The sequence below is a fragment of the Hypanus sabinus genome, chromosome 16, assembly GCF_030144855.1.
Source record: "Hypanus sabinus isolate sHypSab1 chromosome 16, sHypSab1.hap1, whole genome shotgun sequence".
Lineage (NCBI taxonomy): Eukaryota > Metazoa > Chordata > Chondrichthyes > Myliobatiformes > Dasyatidae > Hypanus > Hypanus sabinus.
In genome coordinates, this window is record NC_082721.1 from 67,426,208 (window position 1) to 67,448,841 (window position 22,634).

General features: G+C 38.1%; 1 protein-coding gene across 8 annotated transcripts in view; it reads left to right on the forward strand.

Moving 5' to 3' along the window:
• Positions 1 to 22,634, forward strand: part of brd4 (bromodomain containing 4) — a 174,045-nt gene that overhangs the window by 133,031 nt on the left and 18,380 nt on the right. For all 8 annotated transcript variants that reach the window (XM_059992012.1, XM_059992013.1, XM_059992008.1 and 5 more), the window contains 3 exons: positions 16,660 to 16,721; positions 19,103 to 19,343; positions 21,311 to 21,895. In XM_059992012.1, coding sequence (XP_059847995.1) covers positions 16,660 to 16,721; positions 19,103 to 19,343; positions 21,311 to 21,895 — 888 coding nt within the window. The remainder of the gene's footprint in view (positions 1 to 16,659; positions 16,722 to 19,102; positions 19,344 to 21,310; positions 21,896 to 22,634) is intronic.

The following is a 22,634-nucleotide window of genomic DNA, read 5'->3' on the forward strand; positions in this document are numbered from 1 at the left end:
TTGGGAATGGCTGACTACAATTCTTTGCAGTTGCAGCAAGTTTCAGAATGGATCAGTTCTTTAAAATCTAGACTTATGAGAACTGCAGAATGATGCATTGCATTTAGCCAGAAGTAAATTGTAAACATGGCATCAAATTGATATTTTGTTAAATATCTTTTGAATCTAGTTAACAGGACAGAAACCTTTACTTCACTTTTGAACTGGCATAGCTGGCCCCTCAGTCAAAACTTTAGCACTCGTTGGCTACTTTCCTTTTTTAACTTTTTTTAAAAATTTGTAAGCCAAAACAGATGTGTTTTTTTAGAAAAAGAAACTGGACAATGTATTCCAATTTATTGTGATAAAACAATTCACTGTTCCAAAACTGTTGTTTTGTATGCAATTGTATATCTTATTTATTTTGACTTGCATGTTTTGTAATGGTGGACTTTTTTTTGCTTTTAAAACACTTGTATTTACTTTTGACTTTGGGGTCACAGAGATTAATTGGTTGGAATAGCTGTTTTATATGCATTGCATGCAAGAGAAAAATAGCTTGCGTAGCAATTGGCAGTTAATAAATTGAGATTGAAAGCTGTATTTCTGATATTAAAAAACAGCTGTTAAACAACTGGATCTTAGAACACCTTGCCTTGCCTGTTACCAAAGTCTCAGTCTTTGAGTTGCTTTGTTTGTAGACAGATTCGTACCTGTAGCTGAATAAAGTGGTCACAATGTATTCTTATCAGTTGAGTTAATTAAACTGATATATCATTAAAATGGGAAGTAGCATTATTTGACATGTTCACGTTGTGCACTCCAATTGCAAAATAGCATAAAGTAGATACTGGTCAAAGCTGTTCAATGGGGTTAGCTCTTGACTGATTTGTCAATGACTTGGCACAGATTAATGACATTGTTGTCTGAGACAATTTTAACAGGCACCACAATAACATTTTAGTGGCATAAAGCTTTGCAAGCAAAAGAAAACATGACATGGAATTATACAGGGCAGAAATGGGCTCTTTGGCCAGCCTTATGACTGAAAGCTGCAGGGTCAGGTTTTTATCTTCAGTAACATTCCTGAGCCCCTCTTTATCTGACCACCATCTTTCCCTGGCCCTATTTCATACTCCCTAATGGCATCGCAAGAAGCCTTTTCCCCGTGTGTCAAAGTGGCTTCATTAATCCCACTGCCATCTTATTTTCTAGTAATATGTTGTTTCTTGCCTATCAACCCTATCCCTTCACAACCCATGATCCTAGTTGTCATTGAACTCAACCACAGTAAAATCATTTAGTAGCCTATTAACCATCATGTTTTTTCGGTTTGGGGATAAAACTGAAAACAGCTGGAGAAAACCCACATTTGCAAAGAACATACGGACTCCACACACAAATGGTGTCAGAGGTCAGGATCAAACAAGTAACTGATTTGTGAGCACAGTGGGTAGAGAAGTTGTCCACAGTACTGTCCTCATTACAATCTGTGCTTTCAGTCAGCTATCTTTAAGAATGGCTATTTCTACTTCAGTAATGTCTGAATCTGCCCCTGCTTTGGCTTACATGATGACTTTTACATCGTATTAATCCAGAGGTAAGATGGACAATCATGAAATTCTGGCTGCTCTTCCTTATTCAGCTTCCGATAAACTGGGTAAACCAATAATTTGCTTCCTTTAATTTACAGCAGGTCCCTTTCGCCTATTACTTGATTGGTGGCCGGTGACTCCTAATTCACTAGCTCCTTTTGATATTCTCATTGTTATTGAATATTCTCATAACTATTAGGCTCACCGTCTAGAGTGTTATATACAGCGCCTATAAAAGGTATTCACCACCCATCCCCCCGCCCCAGAAGTTTTCATGTTTTATGGTTTTACAACATTGAATCAGAGGGTTTAATTTGTTTTTTTTATCAACAAAGAAACGACTCTTTTGTGTCAGTGAAAACAGATTTCTACAAAGTGATCTAAATGAATTACAAATATGAAGCACAAAATAATTGATTGCATAAGTATTCACCCTTTAATATGACACACCAAATCATCACTGATGCAGCTTATTGGTTTTAGAAGTCACATAATTAGTTGCATGGAGATCACTGTGTGCAATCATGGTGTTTCAATTGACTGTAGTAAAAATGCACCTGTATCTGGAAAGTCCAACTTCTGGTGAGTCAGTATCCTGGCAAAAGCTACACCATGAAGACATAAGAACACTCCAAGCTTCTCTGCAAAAAGGCTATTGAAAAGCACGAGTCAGGCGGTGGATACAAGAAAATTTCCAAGTCACTGAATATCCCTTGGAGTACAGTTAAGTCCATCATCAAGAAATGGAAAGAATATGGCACAGCTGTAAATCTGTCTAGATCAGGCTGTCCTCATAAACTGAGTGACCGTGCAAGAAGGGCCTAGCTGAGGGATTGCATCAGGAAATCTGTGACAACTCTGGGGAGTTGCAAGCTTCAGTGGCTGAGATGGGAGAGACTACGCATACAACAACTGTTGCCAGGGTGCTTCACTCGTCACAGCGTTATGGGGGAGTGGCAAAGAAAAAGCCAGTTTTTATACAAAAAAACACCTCAAATGAAATCTGAGCTAGAGTTTACCAAAGGGCCTGTGGGAGACTGAAGTCACCTGGAAGAAGGTTCAATGGTCTGATGAAACCAAAATTGAGCTTTCTGGCCATCAGACTAAACGCTACGTTTGGCATAAGCATCCCCATCATGAAGCTTGCTGCGTCATGCTGTTGGGATGCTTCACTGCAGCAGGTCCTAGAAGGCTTGTGAAGGTAGAGAGTAAAATGAATGCAGCAAAATACGGGATATCCTAGAGGAAAACTGATTCAATCTGCAAAAGAACTGAGACTTGGGAGAAGATTTGTTTTCTCGCAAGACAATGACCCCAAGCATAAAGCCAAAGTTATACAAGGATGGCTTAAAAATACCAAAGTCCAGACCTCATTCCAATTAAGAATTTGTAGCCAGACTTTAAAAGGGCTGTTCACTCACAATCCTAGTGCAATCTTACAGAGTTTAAGCAGTTTTGTAGAGAAGAATGGGGGAAAAATTTGTGTCCTGTTGTGCAAAGAGACCTATCTACACAGACTAGAAGCTGCAATTGCTCCCAAAGGTGCATTTACTAAATACTGACTTGAAGGTAGTGAGTAATTATGTAATCAATTACTTTGTGTTTTATAGTTGTAATTAATTTAGATCACTTTGTAGAGATCTGTTTTTACTTTGACACGAAAATCTTTTTCTGTTGATTGGTGTCAAAAGAGCCAAATTAAAGCCACTGTGATTCATTGTTGTAAAACAATAAAACATGAAAACTTCTTGGGGGGAGGGAGGTGAATATTTTTTTATAGGCACTGTAACTCAATTTCTTATTACTTGAGCCATTCTTGAATATACCAGCTCCATTGCTGACAGCCACACAATCAACCTGATCTCTTGCAAATTAAAAAAAAAATCCACTTATAAACCTCTCTTCTGTGTCTGACTATGAATGATCAAAATATTCCTCTTTCTACTTTTTTGTCAATTATCTGATCACCCCAAATTTGGTAACAATAAACCCTTAGGGTCTTGCTGTGCAGATGCTTTATCTAAATTCAAGATAATGCATTAATCTCCTCCCCAAAATATATTTCTCCTCTTTCCTTCCCCCCCCCCCATCCTCCACAGCTGCTGTCTGTTTGCATCCACAACTTGATTAGTGTCTGTTGCTAAGGCAATGAGGAGGGTAGGGATGGCGTCCGAGGTCTGAGGCCTGAAGGGAAGGGTACAACGTTAAGGAAAAGAAAAAGTTTTGCACTTTGTGCATTACTCGTTCTTCCATTCTCACCTCAGAGAGGCAAACCTTTGATCTAGTCACCACTGAACAATGGTGCAGTTCTTTAGAGTTTGAATGTATGCACTGCAGTTTTAAGCCTCAAATGTTGGAAAGTTTGTTTAGTTGCTGAATCTGTCTTTTAATTTGAGCCAACATGCATGGACAAATGTTGAAGCTAAATAGCTAAATGTCTTCTGTTAAACCTGTGGAGCCAGCTTCTCTGATAGTATGATGGGTGCCACACAGCTTCATTGATCCGGATTCAATCTTGACATCCAGTTTCTTCCCATGTGCCAAAGATGTGCTTTAATTGGCCATTGTAAATTGTGCTTAATGGGTCGGACCATTGATAGGAATTTGGGGAAAATGGGATACAGGAGCAATTGGTTGGGGAATGGATTGTTTTGGCCAGCATTAACTTGATTGGATGAGAGGGAAAAGTGTTAAGAAAAATCTATAGGTTTTCAAATATTTTGATTCATTTCATCATAAGCAGAGCAAATCTAAAATACTGTCACAGCTCGCACATAAAAGGGACATGAGGACAAACCTGCATCATTGCACCAAAAAATGCATTCTTAAGACTAGAGTTAGGTAGGTGTGTCTATATTCCTGTATAGGTTTATGCATTATCATTACCCAGGAATGTCTATGATACTGGTAAGCATCAGAAATTACACTAGTGCTCTTTCTTTGTCCTCCCTTATGCTCAACCAATGAACCGGCATCATGTAATAAGCTTAACTGTCCAGGTATTCTCAGTAATCACCTTTCTGCAATTCCTTTAAAATTGAAGAATTTGGTCACCGCACTCTCTGATGCATTTTATTGGGAAATTTGAAATGCAAGCCTTTGCTTGTGGCCCAAGTGTATAATATTCCATTGTTGATCTGGATTTTTTTTCATGCTTCCTTTGAAGTAATCTTGCATTCTATTTGCTGTAGACTGTTGATAAACCATCAGAAAACATAGTAACATTTGGTTTTAGAAATCTGCAAGCAATTTATTGTGAGATTGGAAAGGATGTGTTTCAATCCATTTAAGTTATTCCATCAATATATGGTGCCGAATGATATGCCTTTACATGGTGTTTTCAAATGATAATTAAAATAATCAAGTAATTTTCCCAGCTGTGCCATAATCATCATTTCAACTGGATTTGAAGCGCAAAAAGTAAATAATTGACTAAATGTTCTGAGGTATCACAAAAACTTTGCTTGGTTTAATAAAGCCAATAGTAACTTTTGAATAGTGAAGCACTGAGTGACTGTATTTATGAACATTTCTGAACTAATTCTTAGATTTTTGGAGATCCAAGAAAGTTACGTGAAATGTTGAACATCGTTGCTTGAATAGTGGAAGAAATTGTGCTTGTAAACTCTCAAATTCTTAGTTGAGGACTTGAGTATCCCTGTCAAAACAGACTATTAATTGGATATTTGTTACCAGAAATGCAGCTTTTGTGCTTTTTTTACTCTAGTTTTAAGTTGTATCCAATGCATGTTGACTTCCTATATTTGGGGTTAAATTATATGTATTTTTTTACTTTGTATAGTTTTCTATTTTCATCATTTCTCAAATAAAACAAGTTTACAAACAAGAATGTGTTTGCTTGCTGGGTTGAGTTGTAGACTGTCCACGTCCATGGGCCCATGATTTAGAAATCTCTTACACATTTCCATGTCATTTGATGCACCTCATGGTTTAGGTGACCAGTTAGACAGGTAAGTTGGCTATACATAGAGGAAAAGAAATTGAAGCCAGATTTCAGTCTGTTTGATAAACTTTATCAGTTTTCAATGAATATTCTATTTCTATACCATTTCATACAAAAGCTCTGATGATGTAATCCAAATCCGTTACCTGAGAATAGAAATTGCAAGACATAAACTAGTTAATGCAACCATAGATCATCCAGAAAGACCTTTATTTTCATTATTTCCAACCTTTGTTTAGGTTCTTAGTCTTTTTTTTTGCTGATCTAAACCTATACCCCAGTCTGCAAATTGAAGAAATTCACCAGGTTGATTTCAAGCAGTTATTACATCCTACACACAAAAGCATGAAAAAAAAAGTTTTTTGGAATTGCAGCTTTGTTGGGGAAAGTGTTTTAAAGGTTGATGTAATCTGAAGTGGTTGCAGCAGCTTAGAAATCAGATTTGTAAATGTGAAAATTCTGCCAAAATCTGTTTCAGGATTTTGAAATGTGACGTGTCAAGAAATCCATTTAGTAATTTACGATTCTTGTTGGTGTAAATGTAAACAGTTGAAGTGCGCACATATGTAATATTATACCATTAAACTTGGAATTTTTATTTGGTAGTTAAAAATAAGGAGGATAGTGTCATTGAGTTCTTTTTTGCAAATCACTACTTTTTTGACTTTACAGACTATTTCAGCCAAGAGGCAATATAGGCATTCTTGGGAACCAATTGTTAATATTTTTTAAATAGGTTCTGCAGTGCTCAGTTGCAGCATATTCCTAAGAATATCACCTGAAAACCTGCTTAGTAGTTCATAACTACGTCTTCTGATGTATCTGAGAGCTCAGGGAATTGTGGTTGCAGTTGTTTCTGAGAACCCTCTAGACAGCATACAAAGTATCAAAGTTCAGTGGTAAATTGGTTTATTATTGTCACATGTACTGAGGCACAGTGGAAAAACATATCTTGCATATCATTCATAGAAATCAATTCATTACAACGGTGCATGGGGGTAGTTCAAAGGTAAAACGATAACAGAGCAGAATACAATGTTAAAAAGAACAGTGCAGGGTAGGGCATTACGAAGTGAACTATGCTGTGTAAGTTACAGAAACAACCAGATTCAACAAGAGACAGGTGAAGGGCATCTGATTGTGCAAGTAATGTTCAAGGAAAGAATATTGACCAGGACCTTCACCACACACTACAATTCAAGAATGATCAGATTCATATTTCTGTATTAACCACCTAATAATTTATGGGTTCATCTGAAGGATGTGATCTTTGTCACGCCTGTGCTCTCAGCACTGTAGGAAATTGGCATCTGGAATGTGCCTTTAATGTTGAACCAGTGGCTGGAGTACAGGTGCTGTAAGTGGACAAAACTAGTTTACTATTTAAAAAAAAGAAAATACAGGGTAATGATAATATATAAAATTAGCCCCAGATTAAAAGACCCTTTTAGTGTTGCCAGTAATATGCACATCTGTAATTACTAAACAAAACTTCAGATCATTAAACATTAGTTAATAATTTGAGTCTCTTTGTTATTAATGGTGAGACTTGATGATTCTTCTAATAATATGTAAACTTTGAAAGGGATGCATTAGCCACATTTTGTCCCCTTCGCAATTGCATTATCCTCTATCTGCATAAAAACATTGGTTCCCGACTCTTAATATGCTACATGGCCTTTGTTTCCATTTTGAAATGACCACAGGATAGCAACTGTTTTCATTCTATCAGAAAGCAAGAATATCATAAATAAACAAGGGCAAAGTTATAATTAATTAGTCCTGCTTGGGGATTGCAATATCTCCAATAGGACAACTGACCTCCAATAATTCACTGCACACTATCCTGTCTTCATCTGTCCCCTTTCCTTGACCAAACCAAACCACACCACTATTATGCCCCCAACCTCAAAGTAATGTTGATGGTATCAATTTACAACCTCAATTGCCCTTAATTTTGTTCCTATATGGCCTAGCTCCAATTTGGTGGTTGGAGGGCAAATGCTAAAAGATGACTGACTGCTGATAGAGGAATTGGGCTTATTTTCTACTCTTTAGACAATATAATTATTCCGTCCAAAATTGTTAAACTGAACTGGGCCCCTTGAAGAATTGGAGCTTTTGGGACAGGAGAGAGGAAAAAATTGAGGACAATTATTTTTTTCCCAATCAACCAATCTTCTCAAGCTATGTAAAACAGATGTACTTTATAAAGAAAAGCAACTTTTCCAGAAGCATCAAAAACATGACTGAATATTTTCATACATTGCATCGCTTTAGGTAGATCAACCTTTATTCACCATGTCCTGGCTGTCCCACATTCATTTTGCCATTTCTAGTGATGAGTAACCTGTAAATCTATGGGGCCAGAGTGTGTTCCATGTTTTGATGTAGCAAAATAAAACCGTTTGGTTCCTAGAATCCTAAAGGTTGCTCATTTATATTACCACCTGGATTTCTGTGGTTGTAAGTTTGAACTGTTCATGTGTATTTAAACCATTACATTGTAGTCACAATTCCACCAATCAGAGGAATTAGTGTAACGCTATTACAGCTTGGGTTATCAGAATCGATTCCAATGCTGTCAAAGGAATTATATGTTCTCCATGACCGTATGGGTTTCTTCTGGGTATTCGGGTTTCCTCCTACAGTCCAAATACGTACTGGTTAGTGGTCAATGTAAGTTGTCCTGTGATTAGGCTGCTTTTAAATAAGTGGGTCGCTGGGTGGCATGGCATGTTGCACCGGAAGGGCCTGTTCCATTCTGCATCTTTAAGTAACTGAAGCATTTGGCTCATTTCTAGCATCAGGGAACCTTTCTGGTTACAGTGGGTTCCCAAGTAAACAGACTAGATATCTTGATACTGACCTGTGCATTGTAATATATGTTAATTGCAAGAATCTGCAACATTCCTTCCAGCTAATAAGGAGAGTTCTCTTGTTTACTCTTCAGTGTTTTCAGTGAACTATTTCACAGTATGCATAAAGGAAGGACTTTAAATTAGGTCACATTTTCTGCTTTATCCTCTAGATATATTCAAACATGTTCAACTTAAGTATATTTCCATAAAGCTGTTCATAATTCAAATATTTCAGCACCAAGATGCTATGTAAAATATTGGGCTGGGGACTCTTAACCATTCTTAAATCTATTGCCTATACAGAGTTATTTATGTAAAAGCTTTTTAACATCATAGATGTTCCAATGAGTATGATCAAACAAATCTTGGTTATGGCGCCACAAAGAAATATTAGGGGTGATGAGGAAGATTCTAAGGGCCCCCTTGTAGGAATAAAGGATTGGTAACAGTTGTAGTTCCAAAGCTTTGTGTTTTGGTAGTTATGACTTGTGATGCTCTGGAGGTCTGACTGGAGGAATTGGGACTATAGGAGATTACAAACATTGAGCCTATGGAGCACACATACAAAGATGATAAATTTTAAACTAGCTTCTGTTCAACCAGTATACATCAGCAAGTTGCAGGTTGAGGGGTGTATGTAGAACTTTAATCAAGCAAAAGCGTATTTGCATAGAATGTCATTTTATAAAGGAGAGGTAACTATGACTATTTGAAAAGTTGTTTAAAATTAGAAATGCACAGATGTGTGTTTTAGCAACAGTTGAGTTTGGACAAGCAGAGTTGAATGATACGGAGCTAGCATTTTTGTAGCTAATGGATTTGTGATACGGATAGCTAATTATATTAGGGGGTCAAATATAGCATCAACATTATTGAATGGTTGTCACAAAGAAGTGGAAATGGTGATGACCAGTGGACATTATTTGTCCAGTCTGGATCCTGGAGTAGTTGAGAGCTGTCAGAGGAAAAATAATGCTTCCTACTTTTCCCATAAATTTCAGCAACCTATATATGCAAAAATATGAACTGTAACCATTAGCTGTAGAAACACTGAAGCAGGAATTTGCCCTTCAGATCAAAGGGAAACATTTGCAATCTAAAAGGACTGCTGCATGTACAAAATTCAACATGTGTGATCAAAGAAAAGAATACTTAATATTTTTCTTCAGCCTTTGCTAATTTGCAAAAGTTAATTGAATTAATAAAATTATCATTAAATTGAAGGTAAAATGATTAAATAGGGGAGTAGGGGGAGGAATATATTTTTAGTGAATACATCATACATGGTATCTACAACACCATTTAAAACAAATCTGAAATGACCAATATACCCCTAAATCTGTCTTCTCCTGCCTGGCTAATTAATTATATTTAAACAGAATAAATCCTTGTGTTCCAGAGCTTCACAGTAATTGTTGAGGAGCCCTATCAAATAATGTTTTCCAAAATAAAATCTGTGTCCTATTAATTTTGCATAAATATACAAATATTAGTGACCTGACCAACTTTTTTCTCCAAAGATGATCAAATTTTGGAGTTCAATGAGAGATCACTTCTTGACAAATGTTTTTGCATAGAATGTGACTCTTGAGTCAGGCTACATAAGGTTGTCTAACAATTTGTTGGATACTTGAGGCAGAAAACTGATGTGGTGGTGTGGAGAGGGAGAATATTACCAGGATATACGTCAAACGAGTAACTTAATAAGCAAGTGTCATCTGGAATTGGAGCTAATTGGGGATTATAAGATGAGTATTCCTTATTAGGATATTAGTTCATTAAAAATATTTGGTCTTTATGTCCTTTTATCTGTGTTTGATGTCAATTTTTAATTGTTGGGCTCATGCTGTCACCAAATCCTAATATCACTCTGATAATCATATTGGTCTGTAGAATCCTCAACTATCTCAGAGTCTCAAGTTATCTTCAATGGAAGAACACAGAAAAAAAATCCCTCCCCTTTGACAGAAGACATGGTACATCCTATGAATTGAGTGCATTTAATTGAAGAAGAAACAATGTAAGCTTTGATTTGGGACTAGCATGGCAGAAAATTACTGGTTATAACCACCAGCACAATTCAAAACTCCTACACTCTACGTTTATGATTTATAAATTAAATTTATAAACATAAATGAATTTCTTGTTATCAGAACTACAGGAAAGAGTAGAAATTGTTTCACATCAACATCATTTTTAACCTTTCACTGATTCTGAGCTGTCATACTTGGTTTCATATTTTCTTCTGGTTAGATATGTAGATCTAGCTGCTGATACTCCGGATCTGATGCAGCACAAAAAAAAGACAAAAATTAAAGAACACAATAATGAGCAATAAATATAAATACATAAGATAGCTTGTATGCATTGATTGTACGTTCTTCAAGTCATGCTAGGCTATATATAAGGTGACTGATGGGAAGTACTAAAGTAGTGGTGGGGTCGGTGGGTGAGGGTGTTGATTAGCCTTGCTACTTGAGGAAAGTAACTTTTTGAGTGACGATCATGGTGTGGATGCTACATAGCCTCCTCTCTGATGTAAATGGGACAAACAATACATGAGCAGAGTGTGTGGGATCCTTCATGATGTTACTAGCCCTTTTCCAGTACCTTTCTGTATATGTGTCTTTGGGTCAATGCACCACTGGTATGTGCCTACTCACCGTTTTGACTAACTGTTGTGGATCCACAGTGCAGTTCCTGTACAAAGCAGTGATGTAGCTTATTAGGATGTTTTCTACTGCACATCTGTAGAATGACATGAATATGGATGCACAAAGTCCGGTTCTCTTCAGTCTCCTCAAAGTAGAGGTATTGGTGAGCTTTCTTGACTGTGTAGGTTGTGTTTTAGGGCCGTGAGAGGTTGTTTGTGATGTGCACTCCCAGGAGTTTAAAACTGTTTCCGTTGCAGTGCTGCTGATGTAAAGAGGTGGGGGGTAGGGAGGTTGTAAATAGTGCAAGTTCTCCTGAAGTTGAAAACCATCTTCCTTGTCTTTTTGACATTGAGGGGCAGGTTATTTGCCTGGCAGCAGGTCTCATGCTCTCCCACCTCCTCGGTGTAAACAGTCTCATTGTTGGTGATGAGTCCCAGCATTGTTGTGTCATCAGTGAACTTGATATGATTGCTTGGGTGAATGGCCGTCCAGTCATATGTAAGTAGACTGCATTGCAATGGGCTCAGCATACAGCCTTGGGGGGGGGGGGGGGGGGTACCTGTGTTGAAGATGATTCATAATTTGTGTAATTTATTTCAAATGAGTATCAAACTGACTCCTATTTATTTAAGAGAACATTGTTGAAATGTCTCCTTTAGCTTGTTTTGCAAAACCATCTAAGTATGACTTTTTGGCCTCTTGGCTGTTCCAACAATATCTTGGCTGGCTTCCATGTCTTTCTGTTAACTGTTCACTACCTCCTGGTTGTGTGTCAGAATTCACAGCTCACTATGGTCTTATCTCTTCTTATTCTTAATCTCATTTTGCAATACTCCAATATATCTATTGTCTCCAAATTGTAGCTATTTGGTCATTCACTGTTACCAGCTGTACTTATAGCTTCTAAAATCTTGCATTCGGCAGTTCCTTTTAAGGTCTTTGGTTGACTTTTTTTTTCCTTTTCTCACTAAATTTTAGTAATTTGCTCCAACAGTTTGTGTACATATTTAAATTGAAGGTGACATGCTGCTTGGTGTCCACTCCATTCCCTGCCAGATTACCATAAATCTTTAATGTATCCAAATTCACAGTCATTTACTTGACACCAAATCTTGCTCCTCCAATTCTCTTCGCTTGAAGTAACTGCCGTCATCTTGAAAAAGCACTTATACTGGCAGATGCACCCTACACAGCATCTCAGCTGTGTCAGAATGTTACTATCCATTAACACCATGCATTCATAATACATTTATAAACATGTTACTGCATTTTGGGCTTAATATGGAAGAATTAGATTCTTATTTAATATAGTCATATCTTGAATGGGTCATGAAAGGTGGACTAAATGTTTCTCTTTTCTATCTTAGTAACAGTCATTCTCCTAAATATCAAGGCTAAGGGGTTGTTTTTGCCACCAGAGGTTTCCAGATGAGTTTTTCTTGCTCTTTCCTTCCCCATGTTATCTTGTTTCTGCCTGATTCTAGTCTTTCTTTTCTCTTTCTCATTGGTTATCAGATCTTTGTTTTCTACTCACTACTTCCTGATGTACCCTTATCTCCTACCCCCCCCTGCCCCCCCCATCTACCTTGCTAATGTGTACTTGAAAGCTGGCCCTTTATTTTTTCAATTGTGGCAAAAAAGTGGCCTGAGGTAAAAAAGTTTTTATAAACAAGACACTATTGGTTGAAAATAAAGTACTCTGTGTTGTCAAAATATACTTAAGTAACTTGCATTTATTTGATACTTCTCAAGTTTCAAAATGCAAGTTGGTATCTGCAGCACAGCAGAAGTTTTTCTCATGTAATACAATTCCCTCTTGGACAGATTTTCTCCAGGTTTATCTATTGAATGCAGTGTCTTCCCAGTTTAGATATAATTTCTTTAGCCTGGTTTTGATGTTATCTTTGAAGCATTTTCTTTACCCATCAGGGCTCGCTGGACTTAATCTGAAAAAGCATCCCTGAAATATGGTCATGATGTAATGTAGACAATGCATCAGATTTTGCTTGTTTAGCAAGCAAAACAACTTTGAAAATTTAAAATATTGGTGGTTCTTTTTATGGAAAAGTGTATTATGATTCATGTTAACAAAACAAGTTGTAAATATGAGAATCTAACTCACTGGTCTCAATGTAAAGTGATAGCCCACTTTAAAAGTTAAGCTACTAAAACTAGGTTTAGCAACTGTAACCTTCATACCTTCATGATTTTGTTTGTCCATTCCCATTGGCTCCCATGCCTTCCTGCCTCAGCATAATATCTAATATTTCTTCTTTATACCAATGCCTCTTTTAAACCATGCCTAGGTCTTTGATCAAACTTTAGTCATATATTCTGATACTAGCCTTGAGTACTGTATATCATTCTACATTCAATGTTTTTTTATATATGCATATTTATACTGTGTGTGTACGTGTGTAATTGGAGCCAGTACATTTTGGCCCAATTAAGCAGGTGTCCCTATTAGCCAAAGTTTCATGGAAGTACCTATAAGGCATAAAAAAAAGACAAAGTACCATTTTAACAGCTTATGTGTTGAAATGAAATACAGAACAAACTAGAACACTACCAATATCTCTGCATTACTATAAAAATGTGTAGTAGTTTCTGATGGTTATCAACAGAGGAATTCATCTGCCGCATTCTTTTCATTGACTAAATAAACAAAGTGCAGGTATCTAGTGCAGATAATCGACTGCCTTCATACATTGCTTTAGACAATTGCGTCCTCCAAATCTTCATTTTCATTGTAACATTCAAGATGATTGTTGATGCCTTCAAATTCCTTATAGTTCCTAACTTGTGGAAGAAGTGAGATAGTTCCACTTTTACTCCCATCTGTTTGTGGCGTTTCCAGGCCCGAATGCTTGAAATTGCAGTGAGCAAAACAGTTTGGAATTGGCTTGCTGCTTATTTCTCACCAGTGACAAAAGTCACTTTTTAAAATGCAAACACATGCAACTTGCACTATTTAAAAACTGATCACATTGATAATGGTATGGTGTCTAACGGCCACACAAGTGCACAGCTGACACTAGTTAGGAACTGTCTCCTGTCCCATAGTGAGCCAAGTAAGCTAAGGAAATCCTGACTGTTTCAATGATTTTTTTTTGTTCTTTAAGAGTTGTTCCAAATAAATGGTTACTGGAATACGCGCATGCATGCACATGCACACGCACGCACTTCAGCATTCAGTTAAAGGAAAGTTGTAATATAAAGTTACAAATTGTTTCTTTCACTTCAAAGTGTAAACTCACATGATATTTACCATCTTTTCATTCATTCATGTTCCTGTTTCATCCTTTTCAATTTCCAAGACCACTGTTGGCTGTTTTACCTCCTTTGTACTTTGCTGATGTTACAAATGGTCAAAGAATTTTTTTACAAATTATTTGGCATATTCCGTTAATGTAAAGGGGCCTTCGCTCCCGCACCAACAGGCACAGGAAGAGCAGCTTCCCTGAGGCTGTGACCCTGCTGAACCTCACATCACAGCGCTAAGCAGTATTGCACCCATATTGTACTCTTTCAGTACTTTTACATCTGTATGCTGTCGTACTTACTTTTTATTCACAGTTATTTTGTAAATAACACTATTCTTTTGCACTTCTGGTTAGATGCTAATTGCATTTCATTGGCTTTGTATCTGTACTCGGCACAATGACAATAAAGTTGAATCTAATCTAATTTGATCTAGCTGGAACATAGAGGATTACAGACTTTGATTTTGGCCTTGTACTTGATACCATTGGTAAAACCGGAGTAAATTAATGTTGTTAATTTTTCAAAGCTGAGATGTAGTAGTTTTGTAGAACTTCGTATATAAGCAATTGTCATAATGTAAAAGTTTAGTAAATATTTGGCATTTAAAACAATGCATATTCCATTGTACTAAATATTGATTTGAAGTCTCAAGTATTATTATAGGATTTTTTTTCTATATAATGCATTGAGCCATGTCTGATTTTTATGGTGAACCTGTGCAGGCATGGTCTTTGGTGGGGGAAGGAGTGGTAGCAGATTGGTTGACGGAACCTGTGCTTCACCACTGTCTCTTCTGCTTGGCAACTGTGACCATCTAAGAACTGCTTTAACCCCTGTGGGTCTACCTTCTGTTTAGAAGATAAGCTTGTTTAAATAGTTGTCATGTCGTGTAATCTTTGCCAGAACCAATTTGATTGCATTCTGTTCATTTAATACACAACTTGTTAATGAAGATATTAAAAAGCTACATGTACCAAAGAACATGATTACTTTTGAATAAAATTAGAAAATTGTGATCTTTTGGTTCAACAACATCTGGAAGGAAGCAATGAATAATACTGTTAATCAGATAGTGTTTCAGTGCCCATTTTTCATCCTCTTACAAAATACCGTTAGGCTTTAGATAGGGTAAAGGGTAAGGTCTCTGAAATGCCACCATGGAAGGGGGTGGTAGGCTCAAACGATTACAGATATAACTCTCGCTTTGGCTAGCAGTTTAATATAGGGGGTGATAGCCCCCAGCCCGGCCAAAGTTTGGGTGGATGCTGCGCGATGTGTCTTCTGTTACAAATCAGTACCCCGAAATAACAAACCGTACACGATATGCAAGTAAACAGTTAAGCTTTATAATTCTTACTTTGACTATATGGTTAGACCAAAAAAAGGGCCCAATCTTATTAAACAGTCTTTTGCGCAATGTTGGAGCTCACTGATAAGTTGATCGTACACCATCGACCTCCTCCGGTTGTCGCTGCCCTTCGGACCCTCACTTCAAGTCTACCCAGACAGGCGGTCTACCAACTCTCTCCATTCGTGTCTTCTCTCATCTCTGTCCAGCAAAAGACCATGAAAATCTCTCTTCCAGCTCACGAGAAAGAACAGCATTCCAAACCCTGTTATCTCTAGTCATAACCCAAACAATCCTGCTACAGAGAAACTATTACATCATCAGTGAAACCCTACAGCATGTTACACAGGACAATGTTTTTCCCACATTCACTTGCCTCAGTTGTTTTGTAAGCTGTTGAACACCAGATCTGTGTGGAGTGAATTCAACCATTTCCATATTGTTAGGGAAAATGATATGAACAGTGCTGTCTACTCTGTGCCACTAGCAACAGCCTTGAAATAAGTTGCCTGTGCTTAATGGAGAAATAGAACTTTAATCTGAAGGGTCATTGAGCAGCATCAAATGATATGAATGTAATTGATCAGGGACCTTGTTGAATCTTTATTGTATCTATACCTGTGGTTTCCTGTGAAGTGCTGTTGGTCAACTGGAAATCATTGTTCAAGTTTAGGAAAGCATTATTCAGATCTCCTCGTGGAAATCTTCAACTGAGTAACTTGGATTGGATATCATGTGTTTTAACCCTTCAGGATGCAGTGGGATAGACTAAGGGTAATACTTGCTAATTTTTAAACTATAAAAATACCTGCCACTCTACAACACAAACCTCTATAAAATCCTTTCGGTGCAAACACAAATCCTGTTGTACTTTGGTGTAAGGAGGGGTCCTCTATTAGATCATTTAAGTCACCCAGGGCTCTTGTTTAAATAGTATAGTTTAGATTTAGTTGTCCATCAGCCAGCACATCTCAATTTCAACTCTCTTCTGCAGAGGTGCCACCTAAAACCAAACATGGCAGCCACAAGAGCCGCTCTGGACGGGAGCAGAAGAAGGTAGGAATGATCAACGAGCCAAGACTGTGCTGTTTGTTTACCGGTGGGTGTGGCCTGGGTTTTGAGAATTTAATTTTCTGCCTAAAAGAAACTAAACATTTCAGACTCTTCATCTGCTCTTTCTTCCCTTCACCTCCCTTTGTCCCAGCATGTTAATCATTCTACTTACCTTTACCTGTTTTGTTTCACTCCAAAGCAGTGAGCAACAGTTTCTTATCCCCTGTAAAAGGAAGCAAGCGAATTGTTAATGTATTTCAAAACCTCATTTGTAGGGCCTCTGAAAATTGACTTTCAGGATATTATCCTCCCCTTTGTATCCCCTAAGATGTAATAGGAAGCTTCTTAATGTTTTGGTGGGGGAGGGGTAATAACTGACCTGTGGACCATGAAAGATTATAGAGATGCAAGCTTGGCTTTTTACTTGCAAGCTGCCCATAATCTCAGTGATGTCTGAGTCAGGCTAAGTAGGAGAGAGGGCTGTTATGCCTGGGATTCCTTCATTACTGTACAACACTCAGTCCTTGAGGTCCTTCGAGCTGGTTGCCAGATTTGGCCTGAGCCATTAATAATGTAGAAAAGATAGTGCTACAGTAAATAATGAAAATGTACATTTGGGATGGGGAGATTTGTCAGAAAAATTAATGTTGTGGTGAAATGGTGGATGATTATTCGCTTGCTGTTAAATTGAGTGTAAAAATTACAAATTTGTTTGTACCAGAGTTAAAGGCAAAGCTCGGTGAATGTCAGCTATTCCACATGAAGCTTCAAATGGACATGTTTGAAAGCTCCCAGGTTTTCATCTGCCCTGGTGTTTCTCAGCACTATCCTAAGTCCATAAATTAGAACATTTTGTTATAGCTTGTGTGTTTTCATGCTGTCCTAATTATTTAGATTGTGACTGGTCAGTATTGCGCTTATTCCTTTGACTTTTCCTTATTGCCCTTATCCACAATTTCTTGTTATTCCCAGTTTCCACAGTCCCAGTTGACTTAAGACTCCCAGGAGTCTTAAGGAGAAATAGTTGCTTGTTTGACCACTCCTTTGATGGAAATCTCTCTGAAATGGCCTAGCTTGAATTTTTAATTGATGTTCCCTAAGTTTTGATTTCTCCCAACATAATTACTTCCCTGTGTCTACCCTAATCTAATATTTTTAACTGCTCAAGGTGATCACTCCTAAATTTTCCGCACACAAAAGAACATGAACTAAATTGGAGACTCGCTCCTACAGATGTAACAGTCAAAAGTCTCCTGGAATCCATCTTATTACAGAACTGAGTTTATTGAAAAGGCTTGTTCTTAAAAGTTCCATTTTAGTTAAATTTCGATCTTAATATTTCCAGATTTAGACCTGACGAAGAGTTAGGGTCTCCCTGTTGTTGCATTTTTAATATTTTATTACTGCACTAGTGTCATGTAAACATCTGTTATCTGGATCCCATGCAGTTAATTTTCTGACATGGGGCATTTGCCAGACAGACAGAGGTTGCTGACTAATGAAGCTGGGTTTTTCTGCTCCTGAGTTGAATTGGGAGAGTTTACTGTAGTGTGGGCAGGTGGTGTTTAGATTCCCAGTGTTAACTCAATAGGAGGTGGATGGAAATGGATAATAGCCCATTAGAAAATATTTAGTGTGTAGGAAATCTGTGATTTGCATGTTTAACAGGTATTAGAATGTCTTCAGTACTGAGTCAACAGTATCTTTCCTTCCCGGCCTAGTTAATTGCCCCTACCTCTTAAAGAATGTTGATTAAAAACAAACTCTTAGTGTAATTTTCTCCCTCTCTCAAAATCCTTAAGCCAGTGAGGAGAAAATTAATGATGTCACTGTCACAGTGACTCATGTTTAGTTTAAAAGTAAGTTTTAGCCTGTTTTTTCACCATAATGCTGTCAAAGGCCACAGTTTCAACTTGTAAGTGCATTTCACCATGGTTTGGTTTCATTGTCACCATTGGAGGCTGTGGAATTTTATACTGTACCAGGCCGTTGTCAAGGAATTTCATTGCACCCTGGTGTATGACAGTAAACTAATCTGAACACGGTAGGATTTGATAGAAGCAGATCTGATCCTTCAGGCTTCATGATCGTTCCTAATTGATTGTTTTAGTTGTGGAAGATGAAGGTCAATTGCATCAGTTTTTGAAGAAGGAAGAATTGTACTACTAGAGTGGGGTTGTGTTTACAGGATCACTTGAATTATGTGCTCTGTGGACTGGAAGCAAATTAGCTCTGAATGTCGGAAGATTAGAGAGAAAATTGCCTATGAAATTTAAAAACAGATGCATTCAACGTTGTGAGTGATACAGAATTTAAAATAAGACTAACATTATTTTAAAAAATGTAAACATTACTCTAATAAGCTTTTTTCCTTCTCCCTGCAGCAACATCACCACCACCATCAGCCCCCACAGCCGATGAAGCAATCACCTCAACAGTTTGTACCTGCTCCACTTCCAGTCATGGAGCCACAGATATTGACCAATGCCTATGATGCCATGTCGCACTTTGGACAGCCCATGATGCACCTTCCTCACCAAAGCGAGCTGCAGACGCATTTGCAACCGCCACCCGAGCAGCATTCGCCCCCTCACCTTACCCAACACTCAGTGGTGTCACCACCAGGTACGTGATCTCTTTCGTAGCCTCTTATTGAAGCACACCACCTGAGAAAACCTTTGAAATTGTATAATCACCATTAATCTTTTCACTAGGATTCACTGAGGTGAAGTGCAAAGTGGGCCTATTTTATATTGTGTACTCTGCTGGGAAAAGTACTTATTAAAGTATCATTTGGTATTGAAACCCACTTCCAGAATGTATGTTACAATGATGGAACAGTAAGTAATTTGTAGAAGTAACTCAGTGGGTGGAGCAGCACCTGCAAAGGTAGGATTGTCATTATTTCAGGCTGAAACTTTGCATCAGGCCCCAAAATGGCAATGAATCCTCCCTTCCACAGATGCTGCTCCATCTTTTGAATTTTTTTAGCTATCTATTGCTCCATCTGCATTATCTTGTGTTTCTGATGTTAATGGTATTAGTTTATTTTTGTCACATGACCATGATACAACGAAAAGCTTGCCTTGCATACTGTTCATGCAGATCAAATCATTACCCATTGCACTGTGCTGGAGTAAGGTAAAATCAAAGTAACATTTATCATCAAAGTGTGTATATGATACCATATACTGTATATTCGGGATTCTGATTTCCTTTTGTACTACGCCGATTTAACTCAATTCAGCATCATTTGTCTGGATGGTATCTCAATATACGTCAAAGTAAAGTTATTATTGAAGTACATATATGTCACCATTTGCTACCTTGAGATTCATTTTCTTGCAGGCATTTTTGATAAACTATACAGAAATAACAAAGCAGAATCGTAAAATTGCAGTGCATGTAAATGATAAAGTGTGCAAGATCATAATGAAGTAGATTGTGAGGCCAAGAGTTAATCTTAATGTACAAGAGGTCCTTTTAGGAGTCTGATAAGTGTGACATAAACTGTCCTTGAAATTGCTGCTCAGTTTCATATGTTACTACAACATATGGCCTCTATCCTTGTGTTATGTATATTATTCTGCTAGATATCATTTCCATTCACCTGGACCAGCAAAATTGTCTTATGGATATGAAAGTAACCATATGCTTATTAATGTTTACTTCTGCTGCTGATGATAGAATGGATGGAATGGGGAATTTAAGAAAAAACTGAAGAGGAAAAATGTTTAGAGTGCCCAGAAGAGGATCATGAGCATTTTTCTGGGAGAGGAATATGAGGAGTGTTTGGCAGCTCTGAGCCTGTACTCCCTGGAATTTAGAAGAATGTGGGGGGTGGGGGGATCTCATTGAAGCCTACCAAATGTTGAAAGGACTAGATACAGTGGATGTGGAGAAGATGTTTCTTGTGGTGGGGAGTGGGTGGTAATCCAGAACAAGAGGGCATAGCCTCAAAATTGAGGGCTAACCCTTTAGAACAGAGGTAAGGAGGAATTTTTTTAGCCGGAGTGTAGTGAATCTGTGGAATGCTTTGCCACAGACTGTGGTGGAGGCCAAGCCCATGCATTTTTTTAAGGCGAAAGTTGATTGTTTTCCTGGTCGGTCAGGGCATCAAAGGATATGGTGAGAAGGGAGGTGTATGGTGTTGAGTGGGATCCAGCATCGGCCATGATGGAATGGAGGAGCAGACTCGATGGGCTGAATGGACTAATTGCTCCTGTGTCTCATGGTCTTAATGATTAAAAAGTGCTGAGTTGTGCCAGGGCATGTCTCTAAAGAAAAAAGCAAAGTTGAAATGTAAAAGGTGTAGGATATCGTCCACCAGTTAAATTGCAAATGCTGGGTAGAGGTCCCCCATGGTGGGTAAACATAGGTCAGGATTTGAGTGGTGGATTGGTGATCAGAATCCAACTTCAAATAGGGAAATAAAGGTGCAGGTACTGACAATATTAAGAAACAAATGATAAAAGGGAGAGAAAATGAACAGTCTGTAGGTGTATTGTTTGGTTATCCATATATGTACTTGAAATGGTCTACTGTATGCTGAAAATAAATATAATTTAACACTATGTTATGTTTCCTTTTAGCTTTGCACAGTAGTCTGCCTCAACAGCCATCCAGACCCAGTGGTAAAGCAGCACCATTACCTCCAAAACAGCCTCGGCCTCTCACACAGTCCCCACCTATGGTTCCACAGCCTATATTACAGCCCCCACAGATGACACAACCGCCAGCAATCCTAGAAGAAGAAGAACCACAGTCTCATCTCTCACTCCCCCTACATACTTCACAGATGCAGTTGTATTTACAGCAGCTGCAAAAAGTCCAGAATCAGACCCCGCTTCTCTCAACGACCTCATCGCAGCCCCAGACTCAGCCCCAATCACAGCCGCAGGCAGTGCTCAACCAGTCACAGGCATCACACACACAGCCCCAGCCTCCACCGCACGCTCAGCCTGCGCCACATCCCCAGCCTCAGCCTCTTCCCCCACAGCAAGTACAGCAGCAGCAGCAACATCAACCAAGACCCCTACACATACAACCCATGCCATTTCCACCACACATCCAGCAGCCACAGCCACAACATCAGCCTCCTCAGCAGGCAAAACCCCAACAAGTCATTCAGCACCACCATTCCCCACGACAACCGAAGCCTGACCCCTACTCCACAGGTAAGGAGTCTTTTCAACGTTCATTCTTGACTGATTTGTACAGTTATTTCTTAATTTTCGCAAGTGGCGGATTCCTTTGAAAATGTTCTGTTAGACAGAATTTTGGTCCGAAGAAAACTGAATACATAAAATAACTATCTGAAGTAGCAAAATATTATTTAACTATTAATATTTTAAAATAAATGATGTACCTTGTTAAATGCTCATAAAATAGTCATTTTGGGTTTGCACATCAAAATGGTAGGAGGAGGAGATATTCAATTGGTTCTGGTGAATCTGGGCTTGATAGAGTTTACAATGTTGATCAAGAGTTCTTCATATGATTTTTTTCCCCCAGTGGATTGCTATTAATTGAGGCTCAAACAAAATATCAGTAGAAATCTGGATACCTTTCTTCATTTGATATCGTTCCCTGTAGCAGTGCACATCATTTTTCTGTTCACATTTTATTCTGCAGTCAGTGGTGTGTTTATTGCCTTCGAAGATGGCGCTCGCTGTTTGGAGTAGAACACCACTGAAAGCCTTATTGTAGTGAAATCTCAGTCTCTTTTCTCTTGCGAACTCTTTGTCATACGATCTAGTGACACTTCTGTGTCATCCTATCTACATAATTACATGCATCCTCATTATTGTCTTGACTGTGTTTTTTTCAATCTTCTAACATGGCCGTTGTACATGCGGTCTGGTCAGGATTTCCTCCATATGCCATTTAGTGGTACAAGGATTGCACTAATGTTGT